This window comes from Pogonomyrmex barbatus, unplaced genomic scaffold, assembly GCF_055798465.1.
Source record: "Pogonomyrmex barbatus isolate J1 unplaced genomic scaffold, ASM5579846v1 scaffold3, whole genome shotgun sequence".
Classification (NCBI taxonomy): Eukaryota; Metazoa; Arthropoda; class Insecta; order Hymenoptera; family Formicidae; genus Pogonomyrmex; species Pogonomyrmex barbatus.
In genome coordinates this window covers 14,597,294-14,612,410 of record NW_028297127.1, presented here as the reverse complement: position 1 = coordinate 14,612,410, position 15,117 = coordinate 14,597,294, and the positions used below count along the sequence as shown (strand labels likewise).

The 15,117-nt window shown below is 32.6% G+C and overlaps 2 protein-coding genes across 3 annotated transcripts; both read right to left on the bottom strand.

The window, feature by feature from the left end:
- Positions 1-888: 888 nt before the first annotated feature.
- Positions 889-3,857, bottom strand: LOC105427879 (small glutamine-rich tetratricopeptide repeat-containing protein alpha). Of its 2 annotated transcripts, none has more exons than XM_011639854.2 (4): positions 3,701-3,857; positions 2,585-2,927; positions 2,055-2,513; positions 889-1,940 (listed from the first exon to the last, which is right to left on the bottom strand). In XM_011639854.2, the coding sequence occupies exons 2-4, from the start codon at positions 2,902-2,904 to the stop codon at positions 1,829-1,831; spliced, it is 891 nt and encodes a 296-aa protein (XP_011638156.2). In that variant the 5' UTR covers positions 2,905-2,927; positions 3,701-3,857; the 3' UTR covers positions 889-1,828. The 2 variants fall into 2 exon arrangements, with proteins under 2 accessions (XP_011638156.2, XP_025074227.2); XM_025218442.2 differs by having other exon boundaries at positions 3,588-3,824.
- Positions 3,858-4,203: 346 nt separating this feature from the next.
- On the bottom strand, positions 4,204-14,393 carry LOC105427878 (uncharacterized). The gene is made up of 18 exons (XM_089079672.1): positions 14,358-14,393; positions 14,133-14,259; positions 13,373-13,590; positions 12,879-13,084; positions 12,136-12,431; positions 11,951-12,054; positions 11,662-11,860; positions 10,565-11,113; positions 10,210-10,404; positions 9,874-10,089; positions 8,274-9,499; positions 7,351-8,038; positions 6,896-7,116; positions 5,966-6,608; positions 5,645-5,883; positions 5,260-5,464; positions 5,034-5,113; positions 4,204-4,887 (listed from the first exon to the last, which is right to left on the bottom strand). Exons 1-18 carry the CDS (start codon positions 14,376-14,378, stop codon positions 4,747-4,749), a joined length of 5,574 nt encoding a protein of 1,857 aa, XP_088935798.1. The 5' UTR covers positions 14,379-14,393; the 3' UTR covers positions 4,204-4,746.
- Between the last annotated feature and the right edge of the window lie 724 nt (positions 14,394-15,117).

The following is a 15,117-nucleotide window of genomic DNA, read 5'->3' as shown; positions in this document are numbered from 1 at the left end:
CGACACGAAGGAGTAAGAATTCAAATAAACACGTTTGCGCCTTGCGAGCAGTTTGGAATTCTTTGTTGTACGCGCTTTAAAAATCGATGAACGTGCCTTCATTGATCTTTTTCTTCCCACTGCTCACCAACGCTTTCTACAGGCTGCGCTTTCTTCGTGAACAGACTTTGACAGTCAGCTGATCCAAAAGAAACCTATGAATGATCCGCTTTTAATCGCGGATAATGCTCGAGGTGTACCGATCACGGATATAACTGGCACACGCTGTTTGCACGTGCATTGTGTGCACGTGCGCGCGCGAGAGAACGCAGCCAAGCCAAATAAGAATGATGTCACCGTATGACGCACGTGGAATTGGCGCTCATGCTCGGCCGGCCGTTCCCGTGAAATACGTGGAATGCGGCCATTAATGGAATTTACATATGCGCATCCTGCCCGATGGAGAAACCGTATCCGTTGATTATCAACGCGTAGCGAGCGCTCATCTAATGTTACGAATGTATCACCGATAAGCCGCACTTCCCCTCACGATGAATGAGCTTTCTTTCTCCTTGCAAATAGAAAGTGTACCGCACGAGTAGAACACGTGTGTACGTTCCTGCTTATTCTCTCCTGTCTCCTAGTTCTCGATTATATCAAAATCATTCCTCTCGAAAGAAAATAAAAAAAAAAAGATTTTATTTTTTAATAGTTTTTCAACGATTTACCACGCGTAAGAAACATGCGTGTTTGTCGAGAGCCTTTTTTTCTAGCTTTAATTCTTTGCTTTTTTTATTTATCTTCTATTATTTATTTATATTTCAAAGCTTGTGTATGAATATATAATTAATAATTTTCCAATCGTGATAGAAGAAATTCGGTGAAATAATAAAAAAGAAATCCGAGTAGTTTCTTCATGATGCAATTTTTATTACAATTTGTTAGTCAGCACGTTACCTTTGTTCTCGATATGCAACGTACTAAAAAAACATTCTCGAAATGTACGAGGATGTAAATTCTGATATGCAAAAGTCTACGTTTAGTTATAGATTTTGATCAACATGGGTATGATTGCGTGTTTATATAAAACTCGATTGACAGAAATATTCTATTTCGTACAATATACGTGGAATACGATACCAATAAAATATTAAATAACAGTTTACGACTCGTTTGATATCACGAATTTGTGTGTGTGTGTGTGTGTGTGTCATATGTGTGTGTGTGTGTGTGTGTGTGTGTGTGTGTGTGTGTGTGTATATATATATATATATATATATATATATATATATATATATATATAGTGTGTATATACATACATATATATATATATATATATATATATATATATATATACACACACACACATATATATCTGTATATTGTATTTCGTGTCAATTGAATGTGTACTGAATTATTCATTCGAGATATAATAAACAATGGTGTATATAATTTTGTATTCATAATATAACACACAATCTAGAAATAATGCCCTGGGTGATACGGTAGAGTGGAATATCAATTATTACAATTACTCAAATCGTCGTGGCATTTATAAAACATCTTGTCATGTTGCATCAACCTTTGCAAGTATGCTATCAAAAATTGTACATAGCCAAAGAGAAGATGAGGAAGAAGAAAGAGGCCCGATATTGACACTCGTAATGAGCAAGCTATAAAATGAATTCTATACGTATTATCGCTTTAGATATGATGATAGAATTATCATCGAAGCTATAAATCTTGTCTCGCGGCATTTTAGAAAACGATACAATGCACTGTAACTACGAGTAAGAAAAAAAGTCGGCCATAAATGTTCATGTCCATCTATCACACAACCAGGTATATTTTAATTTTGTTGCGGTGGTTCCGGATCGTTTGGATTGCCGCCCATTTGCCGTCTCAATGATTCAATCAATTCAGGATTCGCGTTTTGCATTTGTTGCGCTAATTGTTGTCCTCTGAAATATTTACGCACAAAAATATATAAATTATTCTATATGGAGCACATATTAACATAGACATGATTGACAAAGTTGATGCTGAAATTTATTATTACATTCAATTAAACTTACGCTTCTATGAGTAATTCCATACGACCGCCTTCTTCTACATTGCCAGACATGAGATTACACATCATATTCTGCATAGCTGGGTCAGATAACATCTGACGTGCCATATTCATTAGAGAGGGATTGCTAAGAAGGGCGCTCAGATCCATGCCAGGTAAATTAGGCAAAGACTGATTAACACCTAACTGAGCCAATTTCTCTTCTGCCAGTTGCAAATTGTTTCGATAACTCTCATTGTCTGGTTCCATCGCTAAAGCCTTTTCATAACTTTCCTTAGCTTCTTTATGCCTTTCCAAACTAGAATATGCTAAACCTAATCGACCATATGCCTTACTGTATGATGGATCGATAGAGAGTGCCGTATTACAGTCTTTGATGGCTAGAGTGTGATTACCAAGCTTGCTGTGAACGGCAGCTCTATTACAATAGTACACTGCATTGCGACCATCTAATGCTATTGCCCTGTAAGCGAATGAGCAAACATTAAGTAAAACAATATTTATAAGAAATTAATAGATAAATTATGCAAGTACTTTGTATAATTGGCAAGCGCTTCGTGATGTTTTTCTTGTTTCATGAGTGCATTGCCTTCGTTTTTCAATCTTTCTGCTTCAGCCTTTGCTTCTGGTGTAGCTTCTGGACCTAGAACTGGCGTAGCATTCTCCACTGCATTTTTATAAATTTGATACAGATTTACATTTGCTGGAGCATCAGAAGCTTGCACATTGTAAGCACTCTCTAGACACTGGATTGCTACTTCCAAACTCTCACGCGAGTCAGCAGTTATATCACCATCTTGCAATTGGTCTGTCAAAAATTTGACAATTGATGCTACTAATCCTTTGACAGCCATTAGGGTTCAGTTGAAAAATGTTCCTGCAAAGATATTCAAGATGTAATTCGATCAAGTTATATACCAAACATCAAATATCAAGATAAAATATCAAGTATACTATATTATTCTATAATTATAGCAATTAAAATGTAATTAAGAAAAATTAAAAAAACAACATAGTGATGAGAGAAAATCTTGAAAACACAATTTACTTAATCAACCATCAGCAGTTAGAAAAATATAAAGATGGTCTTAACTATCCTTAACATCCAATTAACTTAATAAACTAATCGATGATTAGCTTATCAAGTAACTGTACTATTTTGTTAACACAGAATTATTAATTTTCTATCGTTAAACATATGCAAAAGGCCTTAAATTAAGAATACAGAATCGTATAGTTGAAAATTCTAATCTAAACAAGTTTGCCAATTAAATCAACCACAAACTGATTAAATTAATCCGAATTCGATCAGAGATGTTCCGAATGTGATCAATTATCGGATTGCGCTAATTCATCGTCGGTCAACATAACCAAAAAAGAACAATATAACCAAAAAGTTTCTGCGAATGCTCTTTCGAAAATCAGAGCGAAGAATAAAGACATTCTCTATCGGACTTTGATTTTGATTATTTCCCAATCGCGACGTCCAGCCGTAAACGTACGACACACGTTTCACCTAAGAGACATCAAAAAATACCGATCCTCGTGGACGTCGTTGCTCGTGACAGCTGACACGAAGAGACACGGCAATGACGGCGGCAGCAACACGAGGGATTGGACGCGCCACGAGTAAACGCAAGGAAGTCGCACCTTTATCTCGATCGACAGTCGACTCGGGGCAGAAACGAAGGGCACCGAACGGAATAGACGGAGATAAGCCTCCGCTCGCGCTCACGTAGCGGTTCGAAGTCTGTCGAAGCGGCTTACTTCACTACGATGCCAGCTCGCGCACCGCGCACCGGCGGCAAATTTCAATGGCTTCTGCCATGCGAAAGTTGGCGGTGCACGCGACTCGCGTTCTCAGGCTTTGAAGATTAAAATTCGCGGAATAGATGAAAGGTATCGAGTATACAGCCGTATTTTCAGTAAATAGGAAACTCATTTAACACGGTACAGTGTTTTATCGGCCGGAAGTTGTATGGTTGATAAACGTCGCTCGACAGAGTGAGAATGAGACGAATTCCCTTGAGTTTTTCATTGGCGCGGTTGCGCTGCGCCATCGTTATAAAAAATACAATCGAAACACATGAGAAAGGTATTAAAAAATAATTATGTAGATATTGATATATTAATAAAATCAGAATATAAAAATATTATATGTATGTATGTATATTTTATATTTTTTTATATTAATAATTCTCATAGATGATATAATGATTATATAATAATTAGATTTTCTATTCTATTATACAAATTTTATTCGCAATTATTACTTTCAACAACGTTTTGTATGATATATAATAAATAACAAGAATAGTGTATAACTAATAAATAGCAAGATGTTATATGCAAATTAAATAACAAATGCATTTGTAAATTATTACGTTACATCATTATTATATTACATTATTAATTCGAAAATTATAACACAATAATTAATTAATATATTAATTATTAATATATAACATAATAATTAATTAATTAGAAATAATTTATACAAAGATAAGAATAAATAATAATAATTAATATCACGATGTTATAATCTTGACCAGTCAAGTAATTAGTATATGATTTTTTTATATCGACTTCGAAAAAATAACATTATAAAATATAAAAGTTGAATATGATAAATATATTCATCATTATATGCGCGCATATATACAAAATTCATTTGCTAATCTTTAATATTTATCATATTAATGTGGCCCCTGTTTTACAATTCGGAAAATCACATTGTTGTTGTCCGTACCAGCTAAGATATAATGACGATCCATATAGTAGAATGGCATCATTGTTCGTAAACCATCCACAGTATGTTGCAGTTTCATTTGGAATTTCTGAAAATATCAATTACGATTACATAACTTAGATTTACTTCGATTGCACTTTATATTTTGTGAGTTGCACTTTACATTGTGTGAAATTGTGTGAGTAAGTTTGTTCTTTTTATCGACATACAAAAGATATATAGAAAGATATTTACCCCGGCAAACATATATTCGTAAATATAAAATTGCCCGCTGTCTGTCGTAACGATCACAAACACATCGCTGTTACCAAAATCTGTATGGAATAATAAGTTTTATCATAAATAGGTTATAAATAGATGGTATCTTAACCATAATATATTAGCCATGAATCGCTAATTTTTCGAGTTTAGATAAAAATATGTATATCTTCTAATTAATTTATTATTTCGATAATCATACCGTCAGTGTAGAAGCATTCAATTCCGTTGATTTGATGGGTATGAAAAATACTTTGATAGCTATGAAAGTTTCGAGACGTATAATCATATTTGTATATATTCACAGCATTTGTATCAGGATTCTCTAACAGAATAAAATGATCTTTTCCTTGTGATAAACTTTTTACGTAACGACTTCTGCTTGCGAATGTTCTGAGATGTTCAAACTAGATTTAAAGAAAAAGGATTTTTTTAATTTAATAAGATAATATTAATTTGGCATGAAATTTACAAATTTTAATTAACTTTATACATTATTTTTATATTAAATATTTAAATTAATTTTTAAATTTTACAAACGGCTCTAGTATCATTCTAAATTATCTGATTATGAGCAATTATTGTACCTTTCGCGCTATTGGGTCGAATCTGTATAATAAGGATTCTGAAGATTCGCCAAAGCAACCAATGAGCAGAAACACTTCATAATGATTAATCTGGAAGATTTTGATGGACCAAGCACCATCCGTAAGAATTTCCTGAACTAACGTTGCGTTTCCTGTATGTACTCTGTAAAGCAAGGAATTTGTGCGATGCGTTGCATGTACTTTATCATAATATATCGCCAGCATCACGTATATATCATCTGCAGATTAAATGTTACATTAATATCCGAAATTAACTTTGTTATAATTTTAATGACAGATTTTCTAACGTGTTGCGCATACCCTCATGCTTAAAGATCTCGGCATCTTTCAAATATCCTTCTATCTTATTAAAAACATCTTCATGATTCATTTTAAGATTTTCAGATTTCATCAAGGAAATCGTAGTGTATTCTTGTCTGGTTCCCGTCGAGGTGCATTCTTTGCTGCTGGATACAGAATTCGTTATCACATTCAAGCCGAACATCTCAACCGGATCGTGAAAGTTTTTTACGATCTCTCCGGGATTCACTTGCCACTTTCGCATACTGTTCATACTGTTCACATAGTTGACCTCAACAAGTTCAATTACGGACTGATACATACACAAACAATCATCTGGCAGCCCGCAAAATCTTCCGGACTGCTCGCTGTACATGTTCAATCTAACTGTGCTCTTATCGAATTGTACTACATCGATTTCGCTGACATTGGTTCCAGGTATCTCCAAGTCTTCCTCCGCCTCTAGATAGAAAAATACATCGCGCAAGGTTTCGGATACTTGCGAGGTGTACTCGATATTCTGCTCGATTACTCTCCAATGTTTCTCCATGTTCTCGCGAGTTTCATTTATATTTTTATAATTGCTACTAGCAAAATGCAGGTTCACACCATTCACCAAACCGGAAATATTTATATTTTTTATTCGTACATCAGCCTTGAAAACCTGATAGAAGAGATAATTAAGAAAAATGCAAACCATAAGATACAAATGCAATATAAGTTTTTAAGCACTAAAATAATATCTTTTTCATTACATATTACTTTTCTAAATGTTAAAATTCATATTTTAATTGTTAAACAATAAAATTAACTCAAATATTTTGTGAATATTTGTAACATTGTCAAATTGCGATAGTTCGCACTTGCTTTAATCATATAATTTGAAGTTTCCTGGCAGATTTTCTTCACAATTTAATTAAAGTTTAGAAATTCTTTAAATATTGTACTAACGAGATCTCCATAGATATCAACATCTTCATCGGTGTTTTGTACGCCGTCATTATATTCTTTCATTATATCGACATTATTAATTCGTGGTGAAATAACATTTCCATCGACTATCAGATCGTTCGTAAAAGTTTTTACTCCATTTATTATCTGCATTTCATCAATGTCATTTAACACAAACTCAGATGGGGAAATTCCATTAATCTTCCTTATATTCGCGTTGCCTGAAATATGACGGATAAAAAAATGTTAATATTTTCTACGTATTTTTCATGATTTTTAAAATTCATCTTATTTTTATATATTTTTATATTTTATAATATTGATAAAAATTGGTCAAGAGTTTTATTGAAATTCGCTAAATTTAAATTAGAAATTAAAATAAAAAAACAGTACCATCAAATTAACTTCAAATAAACTTCTGAAATTTAAATAATTGTTGGTTGCCAATCATTTACCTGTTACTGTAACGATACCATTAAATCTCACGTCGCAGGAGATATTGTGATCTCCACTAAGCGTGACACGGTCATTCACGAACTTATCAAAGTCTATCCCGTCAAAATTCTGCAGATACACATCATTCAATACATTGAGCTCCTCGAAAATGATATTGTCTGGCATAACATCGCTGGAACGCACCGCGCCGTTGATGGACGCGTTGAGATCAGTGTCGTTCACATAGAGCTTCTCGACCTTGACCTCCGTGAGGAATGTCAATGGTCCAACAATAGTGTCTTCATTATTCTGTCTAACGACAGAATCGTTGAACTTGAGGATGTTCACATTATTGATCTTGGCAATGCCCAGATCGCCATTCACCGTTAAACTATCCACAACAAAATCCTTCTTGAAGATTTTCTGTCCTTTAATTTCAATGACTTCTCCATCGTCAATCACGACGTCCGATACTATATGGTTAATTTCCTCGACAACTTTGTAATTAGCGTTAACTGCCCACGCACGTACATCCTTCGTAAAGATCACGTTGCCCATGATAACTTGCTCTTTATCTTTGGTCACAGCGTTATTTAACAGATTGGAGATAGAAGTAAAGCTATTCAAAGGAGTGTTCCAGGAAATATTTTTATCTACTATCAGAAGATTGATATTTTTTGCAGGAATGTACAATAAACTGTCGTACAACTATAATAGAAAATAGAACAAATATTTTTAAAAAATCTTACAAATAAATTAAAAAATTCTACATTTGAAAATATTCTAAGAAATTATATCTAATTTCAATTAAATTCTTTTGCCATTTTTTGGAAATATTTAAAAGTTCAAGTTTCAGAAGAGCGAATTACTGATCGATAATTAATTATCCAATATTTAATGATCAAGTCAGATCTAAAATACTGCGAAATCTTTGTTTCTATACCTCACGAACGCCACGTCCGTTCATCTTTGAAGTCATCACGTCACCTTCGACGAACAGATCGGTGAACGTTACATTGTTCGTAATCATCAGAGGCTCGTCTATCCACATTAGTTGCGAGGTATTTTGTCCATTAATGAAGTCTATTGTGACGTTGTCGGAGGTGATAACATGAGCCGAGAAGTGTCCTGTTATCGTTTGTTCCCTTGACTTTGAGAGAACGTTGGCGATCATATCATCGAATTTCCATCCACGAAGAGATTCCAATGTTATGTTCTGAACAACCAAATATTCAATATCTCTTTCCGACTTTATCACGATGTCATTCTGCGACAGTTCCTCCAAGAAACTCTCAGTTGATTGCCCGTTCACTTGAGCGACCATCAGATTCCGTAATGTCAAGTCGCCATCGATGACAATATCGTTCAGATCAGAACTCGTCAGATTTCCCAATCGCCATAGAAGATTCATCTCGAATCCGTTCAACTTTTCCACTTCCAAGTTTTCTATGTGGATCTCTGGTACTTGTAAAGTTGACAACTGATGATCGTCGTCGAAGCGAAGCCCATCCCCAAAGAAGACCTCGTGATGATTGAGAAAACGAACATCGAGATTGTCGACGAACACGCGACGTGCTCGAGCAATGGGAAGTTCCATGGTTCCTGAGAAATTCACGCAAGTTTTGTTCATGATGTTTTCCACAGTGACACCATTAAAACTCAGAGTAATGATATCTTTCGCTTGGAGTGTTTGCACATGCAGCTTTTCTCGAATTGTTATTGCATCCGGTTTGACTTCGAAGAAGCTGCCATTGAAACCATTTTCAAGGAAGAAATCATCGACGTGGAAATTCTCAAAGCGCAGATTTGTGAAATCGCTTGGTATCTCCTTCATCGTAGTATACAGAAAATCACTTTCCGCGAAACCGTTCAAATATTTTGTATTGAGTCTATCGATGGTAAAACCGCCTTCCAAAGTGATCTTTTCAGTGATGGTTTGATTGGTAGATTTTGTCCAATATCTATCGAATATATCTTTTATGTTGACCGGGAGGTCTTCCACAAAAAGCGCCGCTGAATTTTCAACCTTAAGATTTCGAAGGTGTAGATCACCCAGTATTGTGACATTTTCATAAATCTGAAGGAATTGGTCAGGTATTTTTATCATAGATGCGTTTACGTCGATCACTAAATTCTCGGTGACACGAAGATTCGCTAATTTTAATTTGCCTTAAATGATACAAGAAATTGAAAAATATTAGGCAAAATATTATATAATAATAACTTTAATTTATAATATTATATAAAATATTATATAAAATATTATATAGTATTAAAGAAAGCCTTTTTTTTGTAAAAAATAAAAATTTTTGAGATTGAATAAAAACATTGGATTAATAATGTAATTACTTTTAGCGAATGAAATAAATGAATGAATGAAACTTTAGTGATTGAAATTATTTTACTAAATTAAATAAGCTTATATTATAGTATTATTATGTAGCATTATATTTATAATATATATTAATAAGTATATTTATTATTCATTAACTTAAATTTAAAACTATTATAATATTGATGGGTCAAATCATTTAAAAAATTACCTTTAATAATATTTTTGCGAGATTTTCTTGCAGCTTCTTTAACTGGCACTCCATTAATTGTTTCTGCATACAAATCTTCAATATGTAATATTTTTGCATAAAAATAATCAAAGCTCTGATTTGTCGTTGTTGTCATGAGTTCATCAGAGGAAAAACCATTCATGAATTGCGTCGTAAGATTTACAATCTGCACTGAATCCTTATACGTGATTGTACCTGCAAGGTAAAATAAGAAAACTGTTATTATAAAATGTCCGCTGCAAAATGTTTTTGTCGAGTTCTGCAAATAGTTAATACAATTAAAAATAACAAATTGTTATATTTGAATTGTTATACCATTAATTTTCTGATTCTGATTCATGATGAACAAATCGTTGATCAATTCATCAATGTTTGTCCCGTTCAAATTTTTGACTTTCAATTTTGGTATTGTCAAATCTGAAGAGAGTACAACGGTATCATTTGAATATTCAACAGAGCTATTTGCAATGGTAAACGCGATTCCTTCACTGTCATTTTGTAACATCCAATCTGCAAATGTCATTTATACGAATTGATATTTGCAAAAGCATGAGAAAAATATATATAATATATAATATATAATATATAATGTGTGTGTGTGTGTGTGTGTGTGTGTGTGTGTACTTTCTGTAAATTATTACAGAAATTGTTCAATTCTTATCCAACTCACATTCGGGCGGTATTCCGCAAAGAGATTCAATTTCGAAATTGTCTACAATAACATTTTTCGCATGTAATGGTTGTGTAAAATGTTGTTCTCCAGTGGGGAAAATTATTTCCGATACATTCATGTCGTTCACAAGATCTACACGTATATTGTCGATTTCCAATTCTTCTACATATACATCGTTAGCTATAAGCCTTTCTGGAACCGTATCTATCATAGTCCTCCGATCAATATCAGTTAATATTTTTTGCCGCCACTTTAATTGTCTTGCCTCGATGGCATAAACTTCGCGTTCAAGCTCCTCTAGAACTTCTGCGATTTGATGAGGTGGCAAGATTTCTTCTTCGGTCACAAGCTCTATGCTATCCACCGTGCCGGATTGCAAAATCAAACTGTCGAAATTCATTGGTTCCGAGATCGTTAAGTTTTTCGCAGACGGTAAGAGAAACTTCCATGAAGCCTTAGCTTCTCTTAAAGCCGGCATTCTCGCTTGTAATTTTTCGATCAAGTCTGAGAAACATTGTTTTACATCGACATCTTCCACTTTATTATCTGTAACAAAAATTTTATTTAAAATATTTTAAATTGTTACAATATAAAAAAGAAATATTTAAATATTTTGTTTTAAAATATATATATAAATACATGTAAAAGATTTACTAGAAAAAAGTTAAAAATATCTCCTATCTTTATTTTGTTTTATATATTCTATAGAAAGTTAATCATTTCCAATTTAACAAAATACAATTAAAGCATAATATGATTATGAGATAAAAATATGTTTGCTTTTTATAATTGTTTATAATTGTTTTTATAGTATAAAAAAATAATTAAAACAAAGGTTAAATCGAAATAAAAAAATAATAAATACAATGTAAAAAAAGGGCAATCGAGAGTCGACGCGAAATTCAACGCGCTATGTAAAATAATAATATAAATTTATTTACGTAATAGAATATAGAACGTTTTGGCTGCAATTTGAGCCATCTTCAGCACGCAAAATTTCATGATTTCAGCACGCGAAATTTCATTAATCCCAAATTCCATGTCATTTATAATGATACAAATTTATTAAGAAATAATAAGTTACAATTATTTACCAACTGGTACCGAAGTCATTACAGCTTCCCATTGTTCCACCCAGTATTCGTTCTCTTCTTGAATGATTAAAGTTACAGTCATCGTATATTCGTTTAATGATGTTGTCATATCGACTATTTTCTGATTATCTTTAAAACGCTTGATATCCTCATTTTTCCAATCGGATGTACTATGAAATTTGTACAACTTGATAATATTCTGTAAATAAATCGTAGTAAGTAAATTTGTCGCATATCATCTCGAATTTCCAGTTTATTTTAATATATTGCCGATCCATTTTACACTTACATTATGCGCCATGACTACGAAAGTATCGCCGTCCATGTGAAAGAAGCTTATCAGGCTATGCGGTTCGATATCGGGAAGACTAAACCAATCCAGTAATTCTCTTCCTGGAACATTCCAAGAAAGCATTCTAAGCAAGTTCTATTTTGAAGATATGAGAAGAAACGATTTTAATCAAACATATCAACCATCCCAGCAGAAGACATCGCTCGGTCCTAATTCATTTATAATCAGGGCAAAGTTGAAGTCGCCATGGATGTAGTGATGCACCGAAGTTGGACGTGCGGTTGACAAGAATTGTATCCTCGCAATATTGCTATCCTTGAATTCATATACCTCGGAACCGATCCGTGGATTCTCAGCATTGCTTTGAACGAACACGATGATTGTCGATTGCCGATACTCAAATGCGGTAACCGATACCGCGCCGATCGTCATCACGTCGGTGACGACATCCATGTACGTACCGCTCCACCGATAGATCCTGCGATTCGACAGATCAGAATTTACAGACAATTATTAACTAGTTACGAAGAATTAAAAAAAAAAATAAAAAATAATAATAAGATACTAGATGGCATTGCTTGACAAGCTTGAATCTTAGATATCCTATAACTTTTCATTTTTCTTATTTATACATATATAAATAATATATTTATATGTTATATTATTATTTCTATATTATATTTTTATATTTATATATATTTATGTAAATTCAAATAAAAAAAAATGAAAAATTATAAAACCTAAAATCTAATCCTGCCGAGCAATGCCATCTACTACGTCATTGTTTGAAATTTATTTCGGCTTACTATATTATTATAAAAAAAAATAAATATTTAATGCACTTACGCATATATGTTAAAAAAAATGATATCACAAATTTATTTAAATTAAGTATTTCTTTCAGATATAAATTTGTAAGGCTCACACAGACGGTACAGGAAATTTCTCGGCATTGTTGGCGATAATCAGGTAGAGTTGATCGGCCTGCGTGAAAAATTTAGCGTCTACGGGGATTCCTTTATATCCTATAGTATGGCGAAATCGCAATATATTTGAGTTGATCGTGTGGAGATTGCACAAACCATCTTCGTAACATAATAAAAGATAGGTAGTGTCTTTCCATACAATGCTCTGCAATGTGACAAATAACATAACTCGTTTATACAGTATATTTATTATGAGTAAATTCTAAATAAAAGTAAATATATAAAAGCAAGAATAGACATATTATTTGTTTATTACAATAACAACATAACTCAGAAAATAAAACATGCTAAATATAAAATATGACTTAATAAATATTTATGACTTTATAAATATTTTCCAAGAAAGGTTTTCTTTGAAGAAATTAGTATTGAAAGTTTTGATCTTCTCATCTCGCAAAAAATATCCTAATGTTATTAAAAAAATTATTTGTACCTTGACGAACTTAACATTAGATTCCTTTTTGATTACATAAGTTTCACGTAACGCGCCATAAGTTTTGTTCCAAGTTGCATTAAAAAAAGGTATCATCAAGCGATTGCTATCAAGAATATATGTTTCATGGAATATATTTATCATAAAAGGTTGATGATTGGTCAATAGAAGTATCTGCCATGATTGGTCCCAATGTACTCTATATGATTTTTCTTGCACTGTAAACATAATATTTACCATCTTGTCTTTTAATATAGAAATATTGAGAATATAAAAATGTAGAGAATCGATTTTAAATTTGATTATCAGTTTATTAAACAGAAAATAATTCGGTTTTAGGCTTTAAGCTACTGCATGTAAGTCCATTAAAAGTAGCGATTCGTGATTCGCGATTTAAGCAATTGTTTTGAATTTATAAGTATAAATTAAAAAAAATCATTAGATGCTCGTTTACTGAGAGTAACGTCATTTATTATTTCTATTTTTTGAAAAAAATATCTGTGTGTGTGTGTGTGTGTGTGTGTTTTGTGGTGTGTGTGTGTGTTTTTTGTGGTGTGTGTGTGTGTGTGTGTGTGTGTGTGTGTGTGTGTGTGTGTGTGTGTGTGTGTGTGTGTGTGTGTGTGTAGTACATCGTGTATTTGATTGATATGAAAGAATTGGAATTATCTAACTTTTAATCTAAAGAGAGATATTTTTTTCAAAAACAGAAATATATATATTCGTGGTCGAAAAAAACTCGATATATGGACGATATACTTACCTGACGATATCTTTTGGATGTGAATTTTGATGAATTCTATCTTGGATTGTCGTAATTTTTCATTTAAATATTCATTCAGATCTGTTGCGTGCACGAAAAGTGACTGTAGAAAGACATAGCTCGCTAGCTGTAATATAACGAATATTAAAATCGAGAGCCTTTAATCTCTATCTTTCGATTGGTGATTCTTTTGCATTTTACACTGGAAAAAATAACGGTACTTACGAATAGAAAGAGGAGTTTCATGGTTTTGTGATTTCGATCGCGTTGCCGTCGCCGTACCGAATCCGTCCACGGCAAGGGCCATGCGAACATTGAGAAGTTTTCGAAAACAGTCTGCATGATATTCGGATGACCTTAATACTTGACTCGTATGAGAAGCGAATATGAATATAGCAAACGTAAATACGTCCAATGTATAGACGTAGATGAATCAATATTATGAAGGGATACGAAAATATTTCTGTTTTAAATTTATAATATGTATCTTGAAAGCAAGATAGAAGATAATACAGATATATATGGAACCATATATCTTGCTGGAAATAAATGTGAATTAATGAAGGTAATACGAAATAAATAAGAATTCTTTGGAAAATATATGAAAATGTATATTTTGAAAGAGATATGAAGGATCTCTAGAAAATATTTCTTGCATAAAATTTAAATTACAATTGAACAATGGAAAGAATTATGACAGATGTAATTTGATAGACGAATTTGAGGATATGAAATAAAGTACATATTTACGTTCCTACAGATACATTTTTATGTATCTTCAAAAGAAAATAAAAATTACAGATAGGTAGATTTCATCTTTAATTTGTTCTTGCAACATGATTTTCTGGACTTTGTAGTAAATCCTGAATTTATAATTTTCATGGATGTTTTTCTTCGTTCATTTTAATTTAAAGGAAAATAGATAATATGATATTATTTTAGTTGTTATAATTACTTATCATCAAAAACAATGTAATTGAAATAG